General features: G+C 41.2%; 1 protein-coding gene across 1 annotated transcript in view; it reads left to right on the top strand.

The window, feature by feature from the left end:
- ankrd50 (ankyrin repeat domain 50) overlaps positions 1-15,101 on the top strand; it is a 42,662-nt gene that overhangs the window by 1,498 nt on the left and 26,063 nt on the right. Inside the window, exon 2 of the mRNA XM_080901722.1 lies at positions 37-1,150. Coding sequence (XP_080757848.1) covers positions 645-1,150 — 506 coding nt within the window. The 5' untranslated portion in view covers positions 37-644. The remainder of the gene's footprint in view (positions 1-36; positions 1,151-15,101) is intronic.

The raw sequence follows: 15,101 nt of genomic DNA, 5'->3' as shown, positions 1-15,101 counted from the left end.
AAATTTGTGTCTTCTCATTTTGTTTCTGTTTTCCAGGGAAGGAGGCAGGCTTAGTGTGTTATTGGAGAAAGCCATTCAGCACTGGCAGTCTATTCCATGTTAATGTAATGGAAACACCCTTTTGGTCGGTGGCATCTGAAATGCATCAGTGGAAATATATCAGTAACTTCCATGGCTAATTCTATCAAGCAGCGGTGGCTTGAGTTTGCCAGTGGATGCACTCAAGAGCCGAGTGCCCTGCCATGCCCAGCGCCATGCTAAGGCAACACATTCATAATAACAAGGAGCACTTAGTTCAACCAGTGGGGAAGCTATGGAAAAAGTTGGTGGAAAATCTATGGTTTAAACCTCAATTTTAAACTTCCTTTTTTCAGTTTGACCTACATTTTCTCTAACGCTTCATAGCTCAGTTGCTTTTCCTGCCATCCACAGCGACTCTGCTTTTTTCTCTACTTTTCACCCAGCTTGCCTTCACTCTCGCTGCTTCTTAAAACCAAGGACATCTAAAGTGCATCCTTCTTTTGCACCTGACAAAATGGATGTTCGAATTTAAAGCCAGCCTTTGTTGGAGATGAAAATGTGAAGGGGCGTAATGAAGGGAACCTGAAGAGGAGGAATAGGTGGAACAGCAGCACTAGATCAAAATGGCCCAAACCAGTTTGCTGAAAGGGAAGCGCTTTTACTGCCGGGAGTGGGTATTCCATAAGATCCAGCATTGCCTCCAGGAGAAAACCAACAACCTCAGTGGAGTAATCAGCACTCCCAGTAAACAGCCCCCGTTGGCACCTGGTGGTAGTGCGTCCAACCCTGGCACCCTCACAGCAGGATCTGCAAAGTCGGGTAGCTCCTGGGGTGTGTTGCTGGTGGGAGGGCCAGGGAGTGGGAAAACTGCACTGTGTACAGAGCTGTTATGGCCCACATCAGCCCAGGGAACCCACCGCGGTCTACACCAGCAAAGCCTGGCTTTCCACTTCTGCCGGGCAGATGACTCGGACACGCTGTGCGTCGGCGGTTTCATCCGAGGTCTGGTGGCTCAGATTTGCCGCAGCGGGCTACTGCCAGGATATGAGGAAAAGGTGCGCGATCCGGCTGTGCAGAACACTTTGCAGCCTGGAGAGTGCGAGAGGAACCCCACAGAGGCTTTCAAGAGGTAAAGACACACACACTCACACAGTTAAAGTATGACTGCAAGCAGATGATTTCACAGATTAGCACCTCTTTATAGTGAGACGGATAACTAATCCATGTCGACAGGACCTCATTCTTTGCTTAATCAATTAGTCAACATTGATAATAAAAGCAAATTTTGCAGCTTGCCCAATGTGACTATTATCTGTTTTTGTCAGCTTTTATCTCATTGTTAAATACTGGATGATTAGACATGTACACCACCATCCTGTTTTTCAGTCTCTATCAGTTTTTTCCTGTTGATTCATTAAAAAAAATAAACTGATGCAGTTATATATCTTACTGAAACAGCTACCTATTGCAGCACTGCACAAAATTACCTGAATTATGATTCCTTTTTGGAAAATATAAATCTGCCTATTAAGTGTTTCTTCATATCTTCTTGCAACTTTAAGTTTAAAAAAAAAAGAAATGGTTAAAAAAACGGTGTTTCAGGTAGTAACGGAAATCTAGGAATTTGGTTTGACTAGAAATGTAAAGTGCAGTCAGCCCATCCCCCCCAAACCTACCCTCTCCACCTCCTGACCCTGATGCACCTCCCCCCGTTTATTTTTTTTTTCCCTGCACACACTCATGACATAGCTCCGCCCCAGTAGCCTCTCCAGTTATTTCTTGTCATGGTTTTGTCTGTCCCCCCCGTGCGACATGCTGGGTGGGACTGTCCCTGCTTGGCTTCGGATTCAGGAAAGGTCAGATATTTTTAAGTTGTAGCTTAGCTCACGAGGTGAGAGACTCATGAGAAAGAAGCTTTGAAGTAGCACTGACTCACTGACCTGGGTGAACTGAACTGTGATTGTTAGGTTCACCTGGGTCAGTCCAACACTGTGCAAGATGATGAAGTGCACATGTAAGGCTGAAGTACAGTAGGCTTGTGGGATTCGAGCACCCTGCCCGGACATGTAATACGATCAAGATGGACTGTTATTGCAGACGGGGGCTTTAAACGGAGCTGCGTGTGTGCGTTACTTGCACGACTTGTCTACACAGTATAGGTCAGGCCGTCTATTCAACACAGGCTGGAATGCAGCACTGTACACACACGCTCACGTTTCTCATCTGGCCATCTGGTGATGCTTATTGTACCATCTCAGCATCACACACAGGAAGAAAAGTAGGTCAAATGTTCAGTAAGGTAAATCATTTTTCAATTACTCACCAGAGTCAACCTAACCCACTTTTTTTTTTTTTTTTTTTTTTTTTTTTAAACCCACTCATTCCTAAGGGAATGCTTGTCTTGTCATCGTCTTGTAATCACAAGGCTTCCACCAATGATTCAGACTTCAGTTTGCCCCTCTGAGGTAAAACACAGGTTATCATAGAAACATTGAAAAATAGACTGAACCCAACAGGGACAGATTTTTCACTTCAGCTCTGCTCTGTGTCACTCTGAATGTTGAGGGCCTTTTGCGGACACTTCACTGAACCCAGCCTCGTTAAGCAAATATTCTGTAACACTCGAGACCTCAGGCTTTAAATCTGCAGACAACAAAGGCACAAGGCTTATTATCTCTGACTGTTGTGTTCGTCAGCCACATAAACAGTTGAGTAAATGCCTTATCGCCATCTCAGGTGTAAAAGCATCCCAGGCGCTGTTGTACACAAAAATCTGAACAGATCCCCTGCTGATCGAGATGCTATCTGGATTCAGGAAGTCAAGATTGCATCTGGCAGTGGCATTTAGAAAAGTACAAAACAAAGAAGGACGTGGAACAGTGTTATTCTATGAGTAGTAATTTACATCAGGACTAACGTTTACACAGGGATTCACATCTTGTTTTGATTCAACTACCTTTGGGTTCACATTTATTGCAATAAAAGTCACACAAGTTTCATTTAGTTAAGGGTCTTGTTTAACACGTTTTTTGTTTTTTGTTTTTTGAGGAGCTGTTGACCCCCTCCTCCTCCTCCCCTGCCTTCCAGCTGTGATTTTAAACATTACCTAGTGAGTGAGTGCAAGAGGCCCTGCAAAATTCTTTGGCCTAGTCAAAGACAAACAAGTCAGTTTTGGTAGTAATCACCAGCACTGTGTTAATACAATGGGTTTACATGGGTTTACGTCCACTTACTTCCACTCCGATACCACAACTAACCAAAATTTGGACATTTTAATAAATCCCTGCACATTTTTATGTTGTAATCCTTAATTTCAGTGTTTTATTGCTGACAGGTTACAAACAGATGTAGCATGAGCAGTGACTTTAATAATAAGAAGCAAATGTACTATTTAAATGAAGAATATCTTCAAAGTAGAGTTAATTTTTAAGTATCACTAGAACAATCTTGCATTTTAAGATGGGTCCTGTGGACATGATGATTAAATTAACAATAAATGGCAATCAAGTGAATAAACAGAATTAAAGCAAGTTCTTAAAATTTACCTGATTATCTACTCATTGATTCATTGATTGGATACTTATCTGTCGGTCCAGTATCTCTGTTAAAGGACAGATCAGTTCAGTTTTGATGTTAGTTCATGTTTACTAGATCAGATGTCAGCAGTGCATCCGTAAACCTGCGTGTGGAGCACGGAGAGTGCTAATGACGAAAGGTCAGGACTTTGGAGGCATTTCACACTGGCACACAAGTTTTGTTCATTTCTTTGCAGTTGTTTGTAACTTTACCGATTCAACAGCAAACGGTGATTCGACGATGACGGAAAAGAGCAGTCGATGGAGGTTTTCCTTGTTTCCCCCGCTCTTAAGTCCAATTTGCTCAATCGGATGAATTTCCATCTTAACTCATTCACTGCCATTGACGTCTATAGACGTCAATTACGTTTTTCAATGGGAGGGGCTAGAATACGTATGTACATTTTATTTTTTCATATATTTGTAAATAAATTGTTTTGATAAAACATAACCTTTCTCAGTGTTATTTCTGTTTTATAGAAGTGAAAAACTATTTTATATGTTAGAGGTGTCACAAAGCAAGAAATATTAGTGTCAAAGGCACTTTTCTGCTTGAAATGTATTTTTCACAAAAAGCACGTTTTCTCCCTTTTTTGGTCAAAACAGGCATTTTTGGTGGAACCCACCTCTCTTCTACAGCTGATTACTAAAGAATGGAAAATGGTAGAAACAAGCTTTTTTTTTTTTTGGATGAAAGAAGAGAGTCTGTTCTTCATTTTGGTAGGTTCAGCGTTTATATGATCATAACACACAGTTTTCTGTGGCTCTTCAAAAATGAGTAAAAATGCTCAAAAACCCTGGCAGTGGGGAGTTACCTGATTTGAAAATGGCTGGCAGTGAATGAGTTAACCTGTCTGTCAACTGCTCTGTAAAGTTTGCAAAGGAGCAAGTGGTGAAACAGAGAGCAGTGGAGGCAATACAGGAAAGAGGCACAGAAAAGCAATAATTCAGAAATCTACATGGGAATTTATGCTTTCAAGTTTCTCAAATCCTGTTTTTTTTATTTTTAATTTTTTGTATGTTGGATAGACAAAAACATCTGAAATGCTTTTTCTGAGTTTTTTTGGCCTAAAATAATAGAAAGGAAATAATCCGAAGGTCAGTAAAAAAAAGAAAAATCTGTGGCCTTAATCGTAACATTAACAAAAAAATCCTTTAATAGATTATTATCATGACTTTAGTTCTTTTAGCCAGACTTTCTATAAAGTCTTTTTTAATTCATGCCTGCATCAAAAGGCAGTTTCACCTTTTAATTTGCCCTTTGTGTGCTTCAAGTCTGCCAGTGCCAGCGTGTGTCTTGTTCAGACAATAAACTTCATAAAATAAACTTTGGTACATTCACTGCTTGCCGTCAGAGCTATCTAAAGGCTTTGACACTTGAGTTGCAGTGTATCATCAAAGATTCGACTTCCAGACAAAGCCAAAGCACATTCCTCTGTCTTTATCGCTTCTTCTGTAGTCTGTGTCTTAGCGCTATCAAAGGCCACTGCCATGTTTTGACTGGAGTCCTCCCGTTTGAATCAGTTTGTGATTTTTAAACAACCAGTCAGCCTCCTGTCATCCAACATGCGTCACTTTCTCCCTTCAGGACAAAAGAGCTGGCTTCGAATAGGTGGAATTAACTCAGTCGCGTTGGTCAAATGACAGGCAACAGTTGCTTTTTTTTTTTTTTTTTTTTTTTTTTTTCCCTGATGGGACAAAGCAGGCTTTTAGTGTAGGTGTGACTTATATGTGGCTCTGTTGTAAGGCTATTATCCAGTAAGCAGGAGTTAAGTTTGAATTGCAGCTGGATGAGTTTCTATTTTTATAGAAAGGGCACAGACTTCAGAAATGATGAATGACTGTGGCTTTAACTGGTGAAAAAGATTTTAACTTTCTTGGCAATGTTTTATTCCCTGAAGAATTGTCTGTGGAAGAAATTGATGATGCAGTTTTGAGATTTTCCTAAAAGATGGTTAGAAATGTTGATTTTCTGGCAGCTTCATCAGACGGTTCTTTGTAAAAGATTTTGCTTGTTGCTTTGTTCCAAACAACTGTTGATACTCTGGAAAAATAGTCACATCAGTCAAAGCTAAAGAAAAATTAGATCAGCTGTTCTTGCCTCCGGTGAGATCATGAATATTGTTAAACCTTTTTTTTCCCTAGTCATTTTTTTTAGACAGTATTGCAACAATGGGATTTCCTTTTTAAGCATCTTGACATGTGACCGATTATGCCAGAGAGATAAATGTAGTGACGTTTGCGAAGGCCTCTGATCTGATTGTTACCTAAACAAGAGAAAGCTTTAAATAATATAAAATTAACGTAAAACTGTGACCTCACCCATATTGGCTGCCCGAGTCTGAAGTAAAACTAACCAAGCGGGAGCTCTGCGGTGTTTTTTTTTCTCTTTGTGTTGACTTTTTGACTGTTACACGTTGGGCGGCCGTGCTTATTGGGGTTAAGGGACCTTAAATGAAAGCAGCTCGCTGGCTTTCATGTGGTGCACGGCTGTGGAAAACTCGCTGCAGATTAGGCCCACATTTTAGAAACCAAAAAAAGACTCCCAGTGTGACGCATCAGCTCCAGTAGAGCAGATGAGGAGAAATGGCAGCACTGGTGTGGCTGCACCGATGACTCAGCAATCTAATGCCAACGTCTGTCTCCACACCACCGGCTATGTGTGTACTTTTTGTTAGAGCTTATTTGTTTGTGGATATGTCTGCCTACATGCTGCATGTGGATATACAAAACTGATTCATGTAATTGTTACCCTCACACACTCACAGTCAGCATTGCTGCAAGTTTATACTCATTCATGAAGTGGAGCTCCTTTCTGATTGTTCATTTAGTCTACAGAATATTGGATAATTGTGGAAAATGTAAATCATGTTTGTAGAACCCAAGATTAAATCTCCATATGATCTCACAGTCTAAATAAAAGTCTAATTTATTAGGGCTTGGAACAGAGGAAAACAGCAAATCCTAGCTTTTTTCAAAGCTAGACTTGCTGAATGTTTGCCTGACATATTACTTAAATGGTTAAAGCCCCTGAAAACTTGATGAAAACTTGATGAGTCAGTTACAATTTGAAACTTTCAAATTAAATACAAGCAAACTTCTAAGACTTTCTAGTGTTTGAATGGTTTAAAGAAAAGGGTTAAAAACAAACTGGACAAGTCTTCTGTGGCACATCCGGATTGTGTGGGTGTGTTTTAAACCCGTTTGATTGATAATGGTCTGGAAACCTAAGCAAACAATCCCACAACTGTCATCGCATTTTGCTGCAGAACCCTGATTGGTAGAGATGAATATGAGATCACCTTTTTCCACCAGAGTTCCACCCACTTGAATTCTAAGGAGCTTGGAAGAAAAGTGTCTGGACTTCTTTAAGTCTCCTTGAAGATGTTTCACCTCTCATCCGAGAAGCTTCTTCAGTTCTAAGAGCAGTTGGTGGAGAGTCCCAGTTTTTAAGCCCTACCACATGTGGGACCACCACATGTCCCAGTGGATACTGGACTACCTCACAGAACGTCCACAGTATGTGAGGACACAGGGCTGTGTCTCTGACATGCTGGTCTGCAGTACTGGGGCCCCACAGGGAACTGTGCTGGCACCGTTCCTCTTCACCCTCTACACTGCACACTTCTCCATCAACTCCCCACGCTGAAGTTCTCTGACGACTCTGCCATAGTCTGCCTCATCACAGGTGAGGACGACTCAGAGTACAGACAGTGGACTCTGGACTTTGTTGACTGGTATCAGCAGAACCACCTGCTGATCAACGCCGGGAAAACCAAGGAGTTGGTGGTGGACCTCTGGAGACGCAGACCCACCACACTGACACTGGTGAACATCCAGGGAGTGGACATTGAGATAGTGGACTCTTATAGGTACCTGGGTGTTCACCTGAATAATAAACTGGACTGGAGCCACAACACTGATGCTCTTTACAGGAAGGGTCAGAGCAGACTCCACATGCTGAGGCGGCTAAGGTCATTTGGAGTACAGGGAGCACTTTTAAAGACCTTCTATGACTCTGTGGTGGCATCTGTCATTTTTTTACAGTGTTGTATGTTGGAGCAGCGGTTTATCGGCAGCTGAGAGGAAGAGGTTGGATAAACTCATCAGGAAGGCCAGCTCTGTTCTGGGATGCACCCTGGACCCAGTGCAGGTGGTGGGAGACAGATGGACTCTGGCCAAAATAACATCTCTGATGGACAGAGTCTCCCACCCCATGCATGTAAATGTTGCTGAACTGCAGAGCTGCTTCAGTGACAGACTGCTGCATCCTCGATGCATGAAGGAGTGTTTCCGCAGGTCCTTCCTCCCTGCAGCTGTCAGACTGTACAATCAGAACTGCTCCCAACAAACATAGATGTTTACATCTGTGCTGAAACTGCAATAAGTTAATTAACCGATTCGGACTACAACCTGGTTTACCTCTTATCTGTAGTTATCTTTATTTAATTTAATAACTGTACAGTACTCTCTGTATATAGTAACCATTGTCCTTAATGTAAATATGTAAGAAAAATTGTGTATCTTTCTGTTCTGTGTCCTGTGTACTGTTTGTTTGTATATGTGTCTTTTTGGCTGCTGTTACAACCAAATTTCCCCTTGTGGGACAATTAAAGGATTATTCTATTCTATTGAAGTGTATTCGAGAAACTTAAAGAAGTCCAGATGCTTGTCTTTCCAAGCTCCTTAGCTTACGATGACCTTGACGGACACCCACTTTCAACCCATCGAAACAACTAAGGACCAAAAACAAAGACAAATTTTGCTCATTGGAGCACTTCTCGGGGGCTTTAATCGAATATTGAGATTATTTTTAGAAAGCAGAAAGCTTCAGCATCACTCTGCTGCCCTTTGTTACCAGAAATCTGTGAATCCAGGTAAAACCTCTGCTTGAAGGTTTACCTGTCAGTGCTGAAATCCTTCCCATTGTGTGTATTTGTGTGCTTAAGCTGCATGGACCCAGCTGTGGGTCTGTGTACATCTGTGTGTGAAGAGAGCAGGAGCACAGCAGAGTACTGGATGAGGACAAGAGGGAGGGGAGGGGGGCCCAAAAAGGATAAAATTTCAGATTCCTTTGACGGTATTGGATAGCTGGCCAGGAATGCACACCTCGTCTGGGTTGGGAAGAGCTCGGGGGGATTTGGAATAGTTATGGTATGAGGAGGTATGCATGGTGGCAATGAAAGAAGTGTGTTTACACTTTGTCAAATCATTAAAGAGCATCATTATATAGATGCATAACGTTGAATGAGGAGATCCCGTTTTATTATAATTTACCAAGAAATTGGTCCATTTTGAACAACTACAATTGGAATTACTTTGGGTAATAAGTTGACTATAATACTCTCACACAGTGAACAGTGTAGTCATTGTGTGTGATCAGTCTCGTGAGATGCTTTCAAATAAAAAAATAAAAGTCATAAGACTCACATTTTAGTTAATCTAATCTTTATCACTTTAGCAATGGTCTATTAAGAAGATTCTTTTCGGACTTGCCTTTGAAAGCTGTAGCTGTTTTTGCATGAAAGCAACTTGGATCTCTTTTCATATGCTTCTCACTTCCCCCTGACCAAGCAGTCTCCAACACACCATTTCTCGGTCAAGCAGGAGGCATTTGTCTGCTGAGGGATTCAGCGCAGAATTGATCGTGCAAATCCATTAAGAAGAGATCAGATTCTTGCATTGTCCAGCAGGTTTAAAGAACCGCTGAAGAGAACACTTTTCAAATACTTACAGGGCTTTTCTAAAATGATTTTTGTTTTGTTACTTTTGTGTTATGTCAGATAATCTGCCTTCAAGGTTTATACACCTGTTTTGATGCCACAGGCTAAAGCGTGGCCTGAAGTGGAGCATGGCTGAGATGTCGGAGCCCTTTTCCCAAATCCTCGGATACTTAAGACGTCAATATAGTAATTCATTTTTCTACCAATGGCACAAGTAGGTGCAGCTTTTCATGCTGTATGCCCACATTATAGCCTGACATAAACCCCCACCTATTGCAAATGTGGTGAACACTATACAATGTTCAAAAAATAATGCTGTCTCAAATTACTCTAAATAAAAGAAGAAATACACCAGATCAGCTATGGTCTTAGAGTTGTCATTAAGCTGTCAAAAATGATACTCACATATTTTGTCATACTTTTTCTGTTATTGTTTTATGGTTGTCCATAAACTGCCTTTAAAAAATCTTTTTTTATAGGGAATCTTTTAAAAAATATATAATTCAATTGAAAAATTAATAAATTAAGATGTAAAGGGTGGTGGTGGACACAAGTTCATCAAGAAGAGGAGTTGGGCCCTAACTAGGCTTTGTTTTGACTCTAAAGTCTGCCTCGCAAGGGCAGCCGCCGGTCGTTGGCAGTCTGCTTCCACCTGGGAATGTCTGCGGGGGCAGATGAGGCGAAGAGAGAGCCCCAGGAGGCAGTGGACTCAGATGCCTGCTTGAGACATGCTCAGCAGCCAGTGGGTGAATATTAGAGAGCTGGTGCAGACATCTGAAAGTTGGATTGGGTAAGAGACCCTGAACAGTTTGGAGACACTAAGGAACCAATAACCCACCTACAGCTTTAACTGTGAAACTTTGAGAGATTTACGTCCTGTAGATGCGTCTTGTTGACCGAAGGCTTTCCGTCATCCTGGCTGAAGCTGCTCTAAGCAGCAAGTGAGTTTAGTGTGGGTTTGAATTTCTCTGCTGTAAAGGGAAGGTGTGCGCTTGATTTGCTGCAAGTGCTTCATAGCAAAATTTAATGCAAGACAGTAATAATTTTCGCATTATTCCCACTTCCATAATCATTCAAAGCAGAACTGATACTTAAATTATTTGGTCACCCAGCCCCAGGTCTACCTGCAGTTCTGGCAGTAGTCATATGTCTGTCTGGTTGTGGATGGAAATATTTGTCAGAAGTTGATCCCTTTTAGTTGTGATGGTTGGAGCCTTTGTGGATTGGGGTTTTCAGTTAAGATGCTAGTTACCCTTAGATTTAGACAAGGTCACACTTCCACAGTTAGCTCATTCCTCCACCTGACAAAAATAATGTCTCTCTTCTGAAAGGCTGTTGAACTCTCACCTTTTTCCTTCTGAAAGTAACACTGGAAATTGAATTCTCACTAAGAATTTGTTGGGATGAGTGAATTCACATGAATGCCAAGGTTTTCTAGCTGAATACTGGATTGTGAGGCGATAAGGTTGTTTGCTTTTCTTGACAGTGGTTTATTTGCTGTGGCTGATGAGTGTAAAATTTCAGTTTCTGTTATTTGATGTGGTATTTTTTTTCTATTTTAGATAAATTAGTCCTGAACACATTGATATTTTGTAAGAAATCTGTTTAATATATTTACAGGATGTAAACACAATCTTAGAGGCTTTACAGTTGGGTATCTCTATTTAGATTACACGTTTACTGTTTTTTCTAAGAGACAACTCGAATGTCTTTTTGCTGATTAGGCAGCACTAAATGTACCATACTGGTGCACTTAGTGCAACATACTGGTGGCTTTGTCAGGCTAGACATGAACAGAGTGGTGCGTTTTAAGCAAAATGTTTGTGTGGGTGTGCTAATGTGGTTCACGATGACATTATTTGAAAAGTCAAAGGATCACCGAAGTTAATAGCAGCCATCTTAGTTGGCTTTTTACTCCAAACGGGAAATGTCAACCTCAAAGTGGTGTTGGAATAAAAGTGAAGGGATCACCGAAGTCAACAGACTGTGTCCTTTGGGGACCTGGAATGGCAATCCATCAAGAAGTAATTTAAATACCCAAGTCAGGAGTAAAGTGGTGGGATAAATAATAAATTGTCATAATTTTTTTTTTTTAAATCGAAATTATAAATCTATTATAATTCAGCCCTGTCCATGAAACAACATACAGTCCTGCAGAGTCTTGTGAAAACTAAATATATCCTTACTCTCTTAATTCCTATAGAATCAGTAAGTAGTAGCCATGTGCTGATAATCAAATGGACTTGATTACTTGATCATCAGCGTGTGTGATATTGTGCCATTTACAGGTCAGGAGAGTTCAGATGTGTCTTAACACAATTCCACAATCTTCCCAAGAGGGGATGTCCCCAACAGATTTATCTAAAGGTTGGACTATGCAGTCCAAACTTTAGGTAAACCCCAAAAGCATCGGGTCTCACAGACTACAGGCCTCAATTGGCATATTAAAAGTTGATCACGGCACAATTAAAAATTGAGTCAACAAGGATGGCTTGCTTGTAAAGGTTGTCAAGCGAAGGCCTCTTTTCTCAAAAAACAGCATAGCAGCACATTTTAAGGCTTGCCAACCTGGATCTGAATAAACTAATAGACCGCTGTGTCCTTTGGAGAGATGAGACCAAAGTGGAGATGTCTGAATTTAAGGCAAAGCACCACTTTGGCAAAAACCAAACGCTTACTGTCATCTCGGTTGTTGGCAACTGCAACTGACAAAGGCTACCTCATGTCATCATTATTGGCTTAAACTTCTCATACCACCTGTCAAGCAAGGTGGCCGAGGGGCAGCGAAATTGGTGATGGGCTTTTTTGCGGAGTTGATCATGAACTGTCTCGTAGCTAAAAAGAACTATGATTAAATGCCTGTGAACCTCAACGGACAGAAGTAATGTTGAAATGAAGAGAATTCATCCACCACGACATAAGAGACTGATAAGTCATTCAGAAAATGAGGAGAATAAGTTATTGATGCGAAATGAGGTTCTGCAAGCTATTGAATCATGGGCCGTACTTGCTTCTTACAAGCTCACATAGAGAACGAGAAGTGTGTGCAGAGTAGCTTTATGTCAGGGGGGATGTTAATAAAATGGTGCCGTTAATCAGAAAAATGTCATGACATGTTTTAAGCTCATATTCCACTCCAACAAAATACAGTTGTTTGAGTTTAATAGGGATTTTTTTTTTTAACATCACCTAATTCTCCGCTCAGTCATTTTGAACAAATGATTATCATGCCCATTTCAGTATTTTTGAAAAGCAACTAGTTTTCTGCTGCAAGGTTGACATCCTCAGAGGATTATCTGTCTAATAACTCAACTCAAATTAATGTAAATATGCCAGTCCAAAGCTTACATAAGTGCTGTTCTGCTCCTGTGTAACCACTCTGGATCAGACCACATTTTTTTGTTTTTGTTAAAGCTTAAAAGTCCAGCTTTTTTCAGTGCATAAATGTTTTCCCCAAGTCTGTAATAAACCCATAGAATTGCAATTTATGTCCAATCAGATGAAACTGGAGTTGGATGATAACAGATTGAGCAGGAAACAAGACCATATGGTCGATCCCAACATAATGGGAAGAATACAGTTAAAGTGTGTGAGCCTCTTTGTTCAGAACATTTTGCCCACAGCACCAGTCACTCTTATTGTTCTTGTCAGTGTGATTACTTTCGACGGGATGATTGCAGTAATATAATTCATAATGTACGAATCGCAAAGGAAACTGTGAGCAAACGATCTGCAAGATAGTCGTCCCTTTCAGTTTGGATGAGCCGGTGTATGAGTCAGCTGATGTCATTGAGCTCTGTGGTATTAAATTGTCTTGACTTTGCAAAGATGCTAAGCAGGCTTCCTCCAAATTGACTCAATACTAAATGAAGAGAGAGAGGGGGGTTTTTTTGCTTTGTTTTTTAAAAGCAAAGGCCTCGCTTCAACTTTTGTCTTTTTAAGCCATTATGGAGGAAAGCTTTGTCGGTATCTCTCCGTGTTGTGATCTGTCTGAAGCTAAGAGCTAAACTCCGCTGCTGGTTATTCTTCAATTAACAGAGCAGTGTCAAGGCCATGCATGGATCTTATTTTCTAATCATAGTTTTGGTGTGCATACAGTGTGTGGGTATGGGCTAGCTCTCTAAAATGAGCTGCGTAAATTTACAAGGCACTGGCTCGGTGCCCAGCGCTGCCTTGTCGCCCCAGACATCTTCACTGGAAGCTTCGCTTTGACCATTGTGGTGGGAGTGACGGCTGCCGCAGTCGCGAATACAACATGACAGATGGTGACTGTGTTAGGTGCATTTCACATCCCCCTCTTCTACTTTTTCTTTTCCTTTTTGCTCTAGACTTAAATGGCAATTGGCATTGAGTTGGGCATATGTTAAGGATTTGAACAAGAACTAAAAGGTTGGTAAAAAAGTCAGAGACCACCATGTGAAGCTTAAATACTTTTGGTTTTCTGGTCCAGGTATGCTGCAGGTTTGTCTGGCAAACTAAATCAGCTTTTCCTGAGCTCATTTTCTCTCCATGTCCCACATCCCGCTAAGTTTCCTTTGTCTGCAGTCCTTGTCTTTTGACTCTTTGACAGCCCGAAAGTAGCTGAATAGTGAGAGAAGAATGGCTCTTTGTTTCGACCGCTTGCTGTCGCTGTGGATTTGATTGTCTCAGTAGGCAACATGGCCTCAAACATGACTATTCACACACAGTCACCCCTGTGGATGGACATTCCTTTTGGCAGGGCTCCCAGATGGCACTGCAGGTTCTGTGCGGGCTGCGACCATAAGAAGGAGTGATTGACTGTGTTTCTCAAAGGCTGAGCAGCATCACACTGGAGTGTGAAGGTTATAAAACCATAACTCTGTTTTGTTTTTTTTTTTTTGTTTTTTTTTTTTTGTCGTTTTTTTGTTTTTTTGCTGTTGAGAGTTCAGATTTCTCTGTAAAGTCTTCAACAAAAGTTGAAGATTCACAGAAACATGTATAACTATTGATTGTTGACTTTGGACGGATTTCATCTGGTACTGAAATGACCAATTAAAAGAGAACAAACTTTTAATTCCAGCTTTTTAATTATGATTGATTGCTACTTTTCCAATTATAACATCAGTAATTTGGAGGTTATGTCTGTTTAGAAAAAAGAACATATTTTGAAGAGATTGCCTTGGGCTATCGAAACAACAATAGAATAGAATAGACATTGGATTTGCTTTTAATTTCCTGAATACTAGAAGTTAGGGTGTTATACGAGTCCCATATTGTCAGATTTCTGTATAACATAAAAGTACCGTAATTGTCGGGCTATAAGCCGCTACTTTTTGCACAAGCTTTGAACCCTGCGGCTTTTAGTCAGGTGCGGCTTTTCTATGGATTTTCCATGATTTTTGTGATATCGTAAGACGATTTGTTTTGTTTGTTCCGCTGTTGTACGGCACTACGTTGCCTGGCGGAAGGATCGGGGTTCAAGAGTGGTATGTTAGTCACATGTCCGTCCGCCAGGCAACGTAGTGCCGTACGAAGTAGCACGAAAAACAAACTTCAAAGTAGCGCTACGCATTCAGCGGGAGACGTGGATGACGAGCGGCGATAAACTTGCGAAAAGCAAGTTATGCCCAACTCCACCGGTGGATTCTGACAGTGTGGAAAAGTGCGAAAACATCCACGATCACCAACGGATTTTGAAGGGCTGGACTGCTGCATGATGGAGAGGAGGACACCGCCACGGCCCTTCTGAGGGTGTTCGACTCTGACACTGACAACGAGGATTTCTTTGGTTTTGAAAGTGACAACGAAGGAGAGAAGCGGA

Source organism: Rhamphochromis sp. 'chilingali' (genome assembly GCF_963969265.1).
Source record: "Rhamphochromis sp. 'chilingali' genome assembly, chromosome: 13".
In the NCBI taxonomy this organism is placed as follows: Eukaryota; Metazoa; Chordata; class Actinopteri; order Cichliformes; family Cichlidae; genus Rhamphochromis; species Rhamphochromis sp. 'chilingali'.
This window is presented reverse-complemented; position numbering and strand designations above follow the sequence as displayed.